This window comes from Canis lupus, chromosome 26, assembly GCF_003254725.2.
Source record: "Canis lupus dingo isolate Sandy chromosome 26, ASM325472v2, whole genome shotgun sequence".
In the NCBI taxonomy this organism is placed as follows: Eukaryota; Metazoa; Chordata; class Mammalia; order Carnivora; family Canidae; genus Canis; species Canis lupus.
This window is the reverse complement of record NC_064268.1, coordinates 37,135,543-37,148,043: the sequence shown is the minus strand read 5'-3', so window position 1 is coordinate 37,148,043 and position 12,501 is coordinate 37,135,543. Positions and strand designations below refer to the sequence as shown.

The 12,501-nt window shown below is 35.9% G+C and overlaps 1 protein-coding gene across 5 annotated transcripts in view; it reads right to left on the bottom strand.

Moving 5' to 3' along the window:
• PTEN (phosphatase and tensin homolog) overlaps positions 1-12,501 on the bottom strand; it is a 106,362-nt gene that overhangs the window by 18,883 nt on the left and 74,978 nt on the right. For all 5 annotated transcript variants that reach the window (XM_049102000.1, XM_025441428.3, XM_025441429.3 and 2 more), the window contains one exon: positions 11,136-11,374. In XM_049102000.1, coding sequence (XP_048957957.1) covers positions 11,136-11,228 — 93 coding nt within the window. In that variant the 5' untranslated portion in view covers positions 11,229-11,374. The remainder of the gene's footprint in view (positions 1-11,135; positions 11,375-12,501) is intronic.

Here is a 12,501-nt window from a genome sequence, read left to right as displayed (position 1 = left end):
ACTTCCAATCTTTCATTTCCATACCTCGTTCTTCTGGTACACACTTATTAAACTCTCAACCGCCAGGACTGCAGCACTATGTTCAAACCACCTCTCTTCCAATCCTGTCTCAGACATCATCCTCAGTGAATTTAGCTCCTATTTTACTGGGAACTCTTGAGGTTATCCAGTGTGGATACTCTCAAAATTCCCTTCTCCCATCTTAAAATTTTTTTACTCCTGGCCATTTTGTAAGGAGTTCATGTCAACATAGGTTCCATTTTCGCAAGTGCTCTATTAATTATCCTCTCCCTGGCATTTGTCTTTGTTCTACCTGTCTCCTCCTAATAATCAGCTCAGGTAACCCTTATCCTTTATCCAAAACAATTCAAAGACTGAAAATGCACTCTCTCTCCAAATCTTGTATCTCTCTCAAATTGTCACCCTCCTTGTCCACATAAATTCTCAAAGGTAAGCCTCTGCTCCTTAACTCACAGGAGTCTGTTATCATGAGGCTGATTTCTTAATGGTCAATAGTTCTTAATGGTCACTAACAGTTATTTCCTATTATTTGCTTAGTCCCATCCTGTATCCTTTTTCATTGCCTTTTTCATTTGCAAACAGTAAACCACTTCAACTAATAATTTCAAACACTGATTGTATGAAAATGCCAATCAAATCAATACATCTCTTTTAAAGCTCTTTTCAAGGAACAAGAAGAGAAAGGGGAAACACAAAGTATACATTAAGTTTGAGAAAGTTCTCTGCCTCTGTGATAGGAGATCTTCTCTAAGGTTTTCTCCTACCCTTACTATGTCTTCTCTTCTCGTCCCTAGCTGTAGGCACAGCTCAAAAATCTGACCTGAGCAAGCCCTTCTTTATCAATCCCCTTTGTTATAGTAGTTTAATTATCAATCTTATACATTATCTCCAAAGCCTATATCTCTCAATATGACTTTATTCCCAATTCCCAGTCCAGAATTTCTAACACTGGAATGGACATCTCCAGCTGGAAATTTCAGAAACACTTAAAATACAACATATCCAAAAACTGAAGCTTTCCTATTCTTGCATGGACCAACCTCTATTATTTACATTGAATGATATTCACTATATTCCCTGGCATCTGAGCCCCAAACCTCTTTGAATACCACCAGCACCACTGTTTATTGAACTATTACCATGTTCTTCACATTGTTCTCAGTACCTTAATAAATATAATTTAGTACTCATTAAGTGGGTATTATTGGTAACACCATTTTATAGATGAGTTAAGGTCACACATCTTGTAAGTAACAGAACTAAGTTTCACCCCAGTACTCCCAACTCCAGAGTTTACACTCAACCACTGATACTATCCTGCAAGAGTAAAGGAAACAACCTGAGAGGCAACAGTGAACTACACAGGGTTATAGAAAAGAAGGGTAAAGAAACCCTTGCACTACAGCAAAGCCCCAGGCAGCAGACTAAAGACAGAGACTGGTCAGCAGATCAACTGCCTGGGACATACACACAATGCACATGTGCGCACACACACACAGGATGTACAAAATGGAAAGCACACTAGAAGTCAAATTCATTTAGAATACTCTTAGTAGATTTCTTCACATCTATTCAGATGCCAAAATCCAGACTTTGACATACCTCTCAAAATACCAGTTCTAGTTTTGTGTGGTAATTCTAATTCAGTCACCTCCTGCAATGTTGCAATAGCCAAATGATTATCAGCCTCTGATTTATCTTCTCTCCAAACTATTTTTATACTCCTCTTTGATTAACTTGATAAAAGTGTAAGATTAATCACACTAACAATTCATAATGCTATATGGTTTCTCAGTGACTACTCAAATAAGAAAATGTATCACACACTGTAATTCCATAACATAAAAATACAGCCCAACCTCTTTTCCACTCATATCTCTCACAACAACCTTAAATGTGCTTTTACTTTTGACCAAACCAAAGTACTAATTTCTCCCATATCATACTTGCTGTTTTTTTAAGTATGCTATCTTTATCAAATTAAGGACATTAATCTGCAAGCAGTCTGGAAGTCTTATATATTTTCTAACACCTAGACCAACTAGATAACAGAATTATTTGATACTTCCAGGCTGGATAGCAGCCACCTGAAATACAATTCAGATTAGGTACATGTTGAGGGCTCCTACACATTTTCATTGTTGGATAGTCTGCTCAAATTTTGTATTTCACCTTGAAGCAATGATGTTCACTGAAAATTGCTTATTTCCCATTGAAATTTTCAAATTCATTAGCACAGACCTAAATATAATTTTGTTACCTCCACACTGTAGTTGTCACCTTTCTCAAACTTAATGTATAATTTGTGTTTCCCCTTTCTCTTCTTGTTCCTTGAAAAGAGCTTTAAAAGAGATGTATTGATTTGATTGGCATTTTCATATAATCAGCGTTTGAAATTATTAGTTGAAGTGGTTTACTGTTTGCAAATTCACAATCTTTATTAATCCCTCTTTCCTACTGGTTATTATCTTAATAATCTCTAAAATATATTTGTATTTCCCCCATTGACCCAAAATTATGTAAGTAACTGGCTTTAAATTTCCAAATGGTTGATTTGATTTAACTTTAAAAAAAAAAAAAAAGTCCCTAGCTGGGGACGCCTAGGTGGTTCAGTCAGTTAAACATCCAACTCTTGGTTTCGGCTCAAGTCGAAAGGGTTGTGGTATCAAGCCCTGTGTCAGGCTCCTCATTCGTGCAGCATCTGCTAGAGATTTTCTCTCCCTCTGCTCCTCCCCTGCTTGCATTCTGTCTCAAATAAATAAATACAATCCTTAAAAGCATAGGGAAAAAAACAAAATTATATATTAAAAAAAATGTCTAGCCATTCCGAATTATAATCAAGGAATGGGGTTGACCTATTTCTACTTGGAGATGAGATTTTCTTTGCAGCTGACCTAATGAATTATTAAACTTGGTAACTGATTTCTGGATGACAAAAAAAGAAAAAAGATACATTTTGTGGGGTATTTTTATTGTATTATTCAAGCCATCTATGTATCTTATTTTGAACCTTCTTGATCTTCAAGTAAAGATTCCTATTACTGTTGCTTTTCCACCAATTTTTTTCTCCATTTCTTCCAGCTTTTGCTTACTGTATTTGATGTTACATTTAGCACATAAGAGTTCGTAACTAACTGATAAATCTTCATAATCTGGAGTGTACCCTGTGTTAATATAAACTGACATTCTTGATCTAGTTTTATACATTTTGTTGTAAATGCACTCTGATAATGATATCCTGTCATCTTCTTTTAAAATTTACATTTGCCCAATGTATCTTAAATGAACCACTTATTTTTCTAACCTGAGTTGTTCTATGTAAGTCTCTTGTATATGACTAATCTCTTTAAAAAACCCAGAAACTTAGAAGTATAGGTTATACACATCTCTCAAACCTAGAACACTGTCCTAGTACTTCCAAGCCAGAATTCAACCTGGATACAGCACAATACAAGATATGAAAGGTTTTGCTCATATTCTGTACCCTTGAATCATCTTCTCTAAAATGATTACAATCCAGATTCCTCATTTAAAAAAGTATTTTTCTACTTCAGTAAACTTCACTGGCACTTCCAAACTCAGAAATAATGTCAATGTTTTAAAATAATAGTTTTTGCCTGAAGCTTGAAAATCTGTTTCAGAATGTTCACAACAAGATTATTACAGGAAAAGTAATTCAACAAAGGAAGAAATATAGCTCTTAGGAATGGTCATCATTACAGTGACAACATGTAACAGTAGTTCTTATATATTAAGCTAAGTGCCAGACATTTTATATATACTAGAACTTTGTAAGACAGAGACTATCACTTCTATTTCAAGGATAAGAAAACAGTCCTGGTGCACATAATTATCCTGTTCAAAACCCAGACTTGAATCTAAATATGACTCTAATTCTAGAACTTTAAACTCCAATGTCCTGGGTTTTACTAACAGCACACAAACTTACAAGGTAATGCAAAAGAAGTCATGACCTGTTTGAGCACTGTTTTTCCCATTTATGAAGAGTCTCCAAAGTTTATTCTGGTGCTTTGGTTCCATGAAACTTATTGTAAGTAATGTATCAATAACAGTGCTGCATGAACCACAGAATCCTTCCAACTAATACAGAGCAGACCACTGGCACTGTTGTCTCTGTACCTCATCCCTTTCCCCCTTGGGAAGCTGTCATTCCCTCTGTGGTTTTGTGGAGGTGGGATGGGCTCTATTCTTCAGCATCAGATATATGTCCCAAGCCTCCAGCCGGAATGTTTGGTTCAGGGATGGGTGCATACTCGAATCCAGGTAAATCAGAACCTAATCTAGGAATTTCTGCTCTAATTGTAATTCCCCTCCTACTGCAGTTATTCAAGTAGACAGAATGTAAACCTGGAACGACTAGGAGTCATACCTGGCTATTATTTGCATAATGCCTCCCTGAAAATAAAGCATACAGAGAGAAAATGGGAGAGCCGAGAGAGATTACCCATACCTGTTAGGCATCTAAGTCTGGGCCAGAGCTCTTTAGGCTATATAAGCCAGTATAAATGTCTCCTGTGTTTATGCTCCTTTGAATTGGGCTTCTGTGAGTGGAAACTGAAAGAGTTCTAATGCATTATAATATAACTACTTTTTTTTTTCTTTTTTAAATTTCTATTTCTACTTTGGGGATCAAAATAATAAAGAGTAATAATTGGGACAAGAGAACAGAGCACTGTAGAAAGAATACTAGATTTGAGGTTAAGAGATAGTTTGAGTCATTACACAGACAGATGAAATGACCTCGGACAGACTGATCATCACAGATTTATTTGATCATTTATATCAGAATAGGTCTAAACTAAATCATTGCTAAAGTTCTTCAAGATATAAAAATCTTATAATTTAATGAATATGTAAATTGTATAAGAGGCTTAAATACCATGTATTAGAGGAACACAGTTTAGCCCAAAAGAATTAATATGTTAGAAAAAATAAGATTGTTATATTAGGAGTTGTTCTTTTTGTTTTGTTTTTATTGAAAATGAGAAGAATTAAAGTTTAAGTAAGGAGAAAAATGAGAAAATTTTAATAGGTTATCATATGGGGAAATTTAGTAAGTAACTAGAAAACATAACCTGACTATATCATCAGGACATAAAAATTCATTCCTCAGACAAACTAGAAAATTTCCTCTTCTTGGGATCACTCAGAATAAAGTTAATATTTATTATTTCTAGAAAGTTTAAGTCTTCATTACAGATAAGCTAATGAACTCAAGTACAGAGATCATAATATATATGAATTTTATCTCTAATAATTGCTTTGAAAACAAAACAAAAAAGAAATCAAGAGCTCAATTTTTTTCTCTAAGAGTTTAATCAAAGAAAGTAAGTATTAATGCTTACTTTACTTGCCACCATTCTAGAAGGGTGAGGAAAGGCAACAGAAAGAGAGAGGAGTAGCAGAAATTCTGGGTAAGTTTGTCATGTAGAAATTTTGCCTCTTTGAATTCAGATATTTGGGGAATCTTGCCAAAATATATACTTACAAGCACTAGCAGGATGCTTTATCTCTTTCATTCAGTTTACAATAAATCCTGTGGGTTAATGATCATTCTGATACGTAAGCGTAAGTAGAGACAGTGTGAGGCATAGGACTGGCAGGAACCAGCTCTGCGAGCTGCCCTGCACCAGGCTCTTTGGGGGCGGGGTGGGGGTGGAGGTGTATAGGGAACTGCTGACAGTGGCTTTTACTCATAAAGTAAAAGGATCAAATCTGCAAAGGAATGACTCTTAGGGAAGTGTAACATCGTTGCCTTCTTCTAAATTATTGAATGAAAGAAGGACTCTTCCTTCTCACAAGCAGTTACTGTGCCTTCAGAAAACATGCTTCCTTAGAGGAGGTGTCAGTTGTGCTCTAGCTTCTGCGCAACACTCCAAACTTGAAGTATTATTGGGGTATTACTAACACAAGGCACACTGTCCGGTCCGCTGGCACCAACCACTCGGCCATCTCATCTGTACCGAGCCTGCCGAGGGAATGGCAAGACTGCACCAGATGACTCTGAGAGTCCCTGCCAAGTCCACAAGTTCTCCGCTAAAACAGGACAACTGGCTCTTCTTTCTTCAAAACAAGAGTGGGTAGGAGTAGGGGATCAGGAGGTGGGAAAGGGTGAGGGGGACAAAGGAGGGATGTGGAGAAAGAGAAGGAGGAAAAGAAACAATAACCTCCGATATCACTATCACCAGAACACAACTTTCTTCTGAATGTTTCCCTATAGCTGAAATTAAGGATATAAGCAAAGTCACATTAAAGACAGTTTTAATAATATTAAATGCCATATAAATGGAAAAATTGATAAAATATATGTATCTCCTATAATAATGGTTCAGTTAAGATACTTACTTCCCTGGAAGACTTCCACAGTTGTGTAACAACAGCTTTACCATGTTCAGCTTAGCTCATTTCTCATGATGAAACTATACTTATTAAAGGTTAAAAACACATTATTTCACCAGCACCCTAACCATTAAATAAACATGTGATTATCTGGAAGTTTTCAGAAAATTAAATTGTCAAAGATTTAAAGGACACCCACAGCACTGTATTTACAAGACTAACAACTTCAAGCTGTCTTTATTCTCCTTAAGTTGGGTCCACTAAATGCCTGAGCGTCAGTTTAAAAAAAAAAAAAAAAAAAAAAAAGGCTATAAACTGAGGAGCCTTGTCAAAATAGGCCCATTTTGGGAGAGCGTGTCCCTATACAAGAGATTAATTCTGAACAGTCTCAAAGTTCCTTTGCAGCTCCAAGATAGCAGAGAACAAAGTTCAACAATGTGCAGGGGACTCAAATTTTACTCTGAATGCTATCAGTCACTGTTTGAATAATCCTAATCAAAGCACTTCATCTTTCTGGGCCTCTGTTTTATCATTTTTAAAATAAAAATTCCTGCCAAAAAAGGTTCATAATCTTACACCCATAATCTTTATCCCTTTAATCTAAGCTTTCTAACGCTGTTTCAGCATAAAATGCAAATGGAACCATCAGTAAAATATAGTCTCATCAACAGCATCTGCTCATAAATTTCTGTCTTTTTAAATATCCACAGAAATAAAGGTAGGAGCACATTAGGATACTGCTTTAGACCACAGCTGAAAAAAATTCCTCCAAAAATGGTCTGGGTATATTAATTAATTATGAACTAAATAAAGCACAACAGATCTTAATGATTTATTTTGACTCCAAGATGCTAAAAGTGATCAATTTTGTCTAAATTACTGAACTCTGAGTCTTTATACAAGAGCTAAATAATGTAACAATTTTACTGAGTACACACAGAACTCCATCCTCTGTTAGCCTGTTATCTTCTACTTGGGGTAGATTCAAACCTATGAGAGGAAGAAGAAAGCAGTGTGCCTGGAGCATTGTACAAAATACAACATACTGCATTTGATTTTCATAAATACTTCTCTTACTATCTTTTCACTCTGGCCCCTAATACACAACAATATCCCACGGGCCTTGCCAGTTTACCAAATCTCTCTTCACCTTTACAGAGAGATAGAATTGACCATATTTTCAGATTGTGAGGGCTACAATATCTTCCCAATGACAAATTAAAATATGTCCTCACTTTTTGACTATGAAGACTTTTCTTGGATCTAACAGAAACTGCTTACGCACCATTGGGTTTTACTTATATCCCTGAAAATGATGTGAAAGACTATCCCGAGTGCTTTTTATATGGCTAGTTCCCACTATCAGAAGCATTTAGTGAACTCTCCTGAAGAAGCATCTACATCAGACAGAGTGTGTATGTGTGTAGGTGAGTGTCTATAAGACGGAGGGAAGGGGGGGAAGAGAATGTGTGAGAGCACAGCTTAGTTAGGAAAGGTTACAGACTACTCTAAAAAAAAAAAAAAAAACAAACCTTACCCCCCAACTCAAAATCCTGATTAAAACACTCTACAAGTCTGTTGGTTGTAATGCCCAAGAAACAAAAAAGTTGCAGCTGAATGTGGTAAAGGCAAATACTTTAAAAATGGTGGAACGTGTGTGTAGCTTGCAACAGAAAAGTTAAGACTGTTGCAGTATCTCTAACAAACAAACCTGCGCATTCCAGAAAAACCAACCACTTTCTCTAAAACTATGAAGCAGGGCATGAAAGGACTGGAAATACCACTTCCCTTCAGTGTATGATGACAGCTTCTCAGTTTAGCCAGCTACTAGTTTTCATCAAATACATGCACGGTAACATAATCAAAGAAAAATACTTATTTTGGAGTCCTCTTTGGAAACCTGAGGGAACATTAACATCTTCAAAATGCTCCCAGAAAAGTTCTCCGGAAGAAATCTCAGTATTCTGTAGATAGAATACCTTAATATCTGGCAAAATATCTGGTTTGGTTGCTTTGGTAAAGATAGAGCTCTCTACATGTCACTGTGACTCAATCCTTTGTTCATCATTATGTATTGGGGTGCAAGACTCTATCATTGATCCTGGGAGAAAGCTTATTTATTATTGTGGAAGTATTCTACTACTTCATGAGTGCCAAGCCTTGAATCACAGCCTGTACAAGAGGATTTGTCATGAAAAATCTACTGTTATGAAAATAGCCAAATTCAGGAAAGCCAAGACTTTCAATCAAGGGCTTCTCAAGAGGTTTTGTCAAGAAGTGGGAGCAATTATGAAATGTTTCGCTACACATAAGTTCCCTAGTTTCAGAAGGATTTCTACGGCCAAGATTTTAACCGCTGTTAACTGGATAAAATACAAATTGATTTACACAGTTTAACTCTTCAACCTTGAAACTAAAATATGAAGTCATAATCCCTTCCTAACATAGTATTATGCCAGGATCTTGCCAAAAATGATCTCATTAACAGCAAAGAAAAGGATATAAAATTAACTTATCTGAAGAATCTTAGAGAATTATTTTTTGACATAAACCTACTTTCATCTGACAAAAGAATCTATAGATTCCATTTGTTCTTTCGTGAGATAGGGTTTTAAGCACTTATTTTCACCTAAAACAAAGTCAAAATGGATTGGACATCAAAGAAGACATAAAAGTTGTCAAGTCAAAGACGATGGCTTTTTAGTTTTAATGTATTGTTTAAAACCTAGGACCACCTGGGTGGCTCAGTTGGTGAAGCGTCTGCCTTCAGCCCAGGTCATCATCCCAGGGTTCTAGAATGGAGGGTCGCTTCTCCCTCTGCCTCTGCCCCTCCCCCTGCTTGTGCTCTCTCTTCTCTCAGTCTTTCTCAAATAAATAAAATCTTAAAAAAAAAAAAAAATCTAAATAATAGCAGCCCTTTCATTAAAACTACTATTGGGCAGAACTAAAGCTTAATTTTGATTAATTTGTAACCATTTAGATTTATTCACTATCTTCAAGTAGTGGCCCTGCTTTTTCCATTAAAAAAGGGGACATAATTCTTATTTTCCATGTTAAAAAAAATTTAGTGTAATTAAAAACTGTAAGGAAAATTTTATGTTCATGTATATCATGCACATTTTTAGTGAGAGGCTATTTATAGCTTTCATCATATTTGTAGAAGGTATGTAACATAAATACTTTGAGAGCCATGGACTTAAATCTAGTGTTCTGGCTCCATATTACAGAGCTTCTCTATTTTTACTTTAAATTCGTTTTACTTGATTTCTTTCCCACAACTACTATGTCTACTGCTCATCAACCCTGCTCTAAACTCCTCCTACTGCTTCAGCAATTATACTCTGTTTTTTTTTCCCCTTCATTCTCTTTTTCCCTGTGCTGCCCTGCATTTATTCTAAGTGTACAACAAGTGACCTTCTATATTTTTAATCAGTAAAAGCAACTGTTTCCTCGAGATGATGAAACGATGAGCCACAGTAAACATCTCAGGCCCAGGCCCCTCTAGAATCCACTCCACTGCTATCATCCCAGGGTGTTCACAACATAAAGAAATATAAGGCAATCTACCTTAATCAATATTCACTAAAATCAAGTATGAATATAATATTCAGTTTTATAAACTATCGCCAATATACAGCACTTGGCATCCTTAGATGTAATTTTAAAAAGTCACAAAGACAAAACAAGAAATGAGGAAGGAAAAAAGGAACCAGGAATCGATGCAACTACTCAGCTAAGATGGTTGAAATGATCACTTATCTTTGTTTTGAAGTTGAACTAAAGAGAAATCAGCCTAGGAGCACCTGGGTGGCTCAGTCGGTTAAGTGTCTGACTCCTGACCTCAATTTAGGTCTTGATCCCAGGGTTATGAGTTCAAGCCACATTTCCTTCCAAAAAGGAAGGAAGAAGTGAAAGAAGGCAGGCAAGTTATTGGAAGAAAACTTTCCTGATTGTAAACATTATGAAAACTAGAATAAACTCTGTACATAAAGTTGTGATGTCTCCCTCAGTAGCGGTCTCTAGGTGAGTTTCTCTATCTGGAGTGGTTTGGGTTTCTCCTTCTCAGAGACAGAGAAATGTACAAAATCTCTTCGCAAGAAATATAAACATATTGTGTTCACACTTGCCATCCAAAGAAATGAATCCCTTGAAAATCACTGTGAAAGTTCTCCCAAGTTTACGTTTTCCACTCAAACATACTTACACAGATTAAGTTTGTCACTGATTTAACACAGTTTTTATTAGCCTTCTGAATAAGAGAACCTTTGACTAATCTTAATATAACTACATTCATGAATATTCATATCAAAGAATAATTTTCATGTACTTATACAAGTAAAGATCACACTTTACTAGGTAAGAGCATTCAAGTTATTATCCAGACACTTTATTCTCAAGCAAGGTTCAGAAATACCAAGCTTACTTTTGATCAGTGTACTGCTTTTTTAAACGCTTTTTCAGGATTTTAGAGACCAAAATATGCTAGACAGTTAATGGGTAAGATTTACTGGCATGATATGAAAATGCTAGCATGAACAAAAAAATTAAAAGAATCAGTAATTTGCTAATATGACAGTTAAGGTAGTAAATGATTTAAATGTTCAGAATAAAGAAATAAGAGTTACCACAATAAACACCTCAGGCCCTCACTCTAGAATCCACTCCACTATCATCCATCTTTTTAAAAAACCTGTTTTCCAATAAATTCTCCAAGAAAGAAAAAAAAGAAAGAAAAAAAATCAAATATAACTTACCTTTTTGTCTCTGGTCCTTACTTCCCCATAGAAATCTAGGGCCTCTTGTGCCTTTAGAAATTTGCCCCGATGTAATAAATATGCACAAATCATTACACCAGTTCGTCCCTTTCCAGCTTTACAGTGAATTGCTGCAACATGATTGTCATCTTCACTTAGCCATTGGTCAAGATCTTCACAAAAGGGTTTGATAAGTTCTAGCTGTGGTGGATTATGGTCTTCAAAAGGATACTGTGCAACTGTGGTAAAAAGATAACCTCAGAATTAGAAAAAAGTCTTTCCTGAACTGTTTATTAAAAGTAGGTTAACTTTAGAAACATTGCATGTAAGCTTAACAGATGTTTAAAAGAAAAACGGAACTCCAGAGAAAAATAATTTGCTGTCTGATAATTTTCCAATTTTTGAATAGAAAATAGTCTCTCATTAATTCTTAAACCTACCACTAGAGAGAGAGGCTAAGCATTATTTTCCCCCACTTTAATGAAAGAGGAAACTTTGCAATGGAGAGGGAGCACACGTCAACATATCAGAGGGAAGAGGCAAACTCAAAATGAAATGGCACACAGGTTTCCTGTCAGGGCTCTCAATGCATTTTCTGACAAAAGGAGTCATAATATTTATAATACTACGTCATCACAAAATATATATTCCAGAGAAAGTATAAATAACCGATAAATCAATGATGGAAAGGATTGATTTTACACTTGATATAATAAAAATGCTAAGTGTGTTATTTAAGGATGGTCTGGCAAATGTTAGTGTTGTATACTATGGATTTTTAAAGGCATTTACAAAAGAAACTCAGAAAACTACTTACAAAAATCTACATAGTTGTAGTAAAGTTTATCTAATGAAGTTTCAGATCTTTTCATGTGGATAGTCATAAAAACCCCAAATTTCTCTGTTCCCTATAGTCAGAGCTAAGCATTTTCTTTTAACCTGCCTAGAAATAGTTTAGCTATATCACTATTAAATTTCTTCTTATTGGTCCCTGCCTCGGTTCCACTCTATTAAAATCCTTTACTGACATTTACTATATAGAATTACCCTCTGTGTCATCTAAATATGTGAAAAGTATGCCTTCTATCTTCCATCAAGTCACTGATAATGTGGAACAGGACTCAGTCCATTAAGTCCTCTGTTGTGTTGGGTGAGCCTGGGTGGCAGATGATGACAACTATCACGGGGAGTCACCGGGAAGGCCTGCACCTCAGCCTCGGCCCAGCTGCACTGGCATTCCATCTTCATCTCCCCAGAGGCACAGAAACATCCAGGAAACATTGCTCAACGTCTATTTACAGCTAGATACACCCTAACTAAAACACACTTCGCCTGGTAAGGAGCAGCCTAAATTCACAAAAAAGGA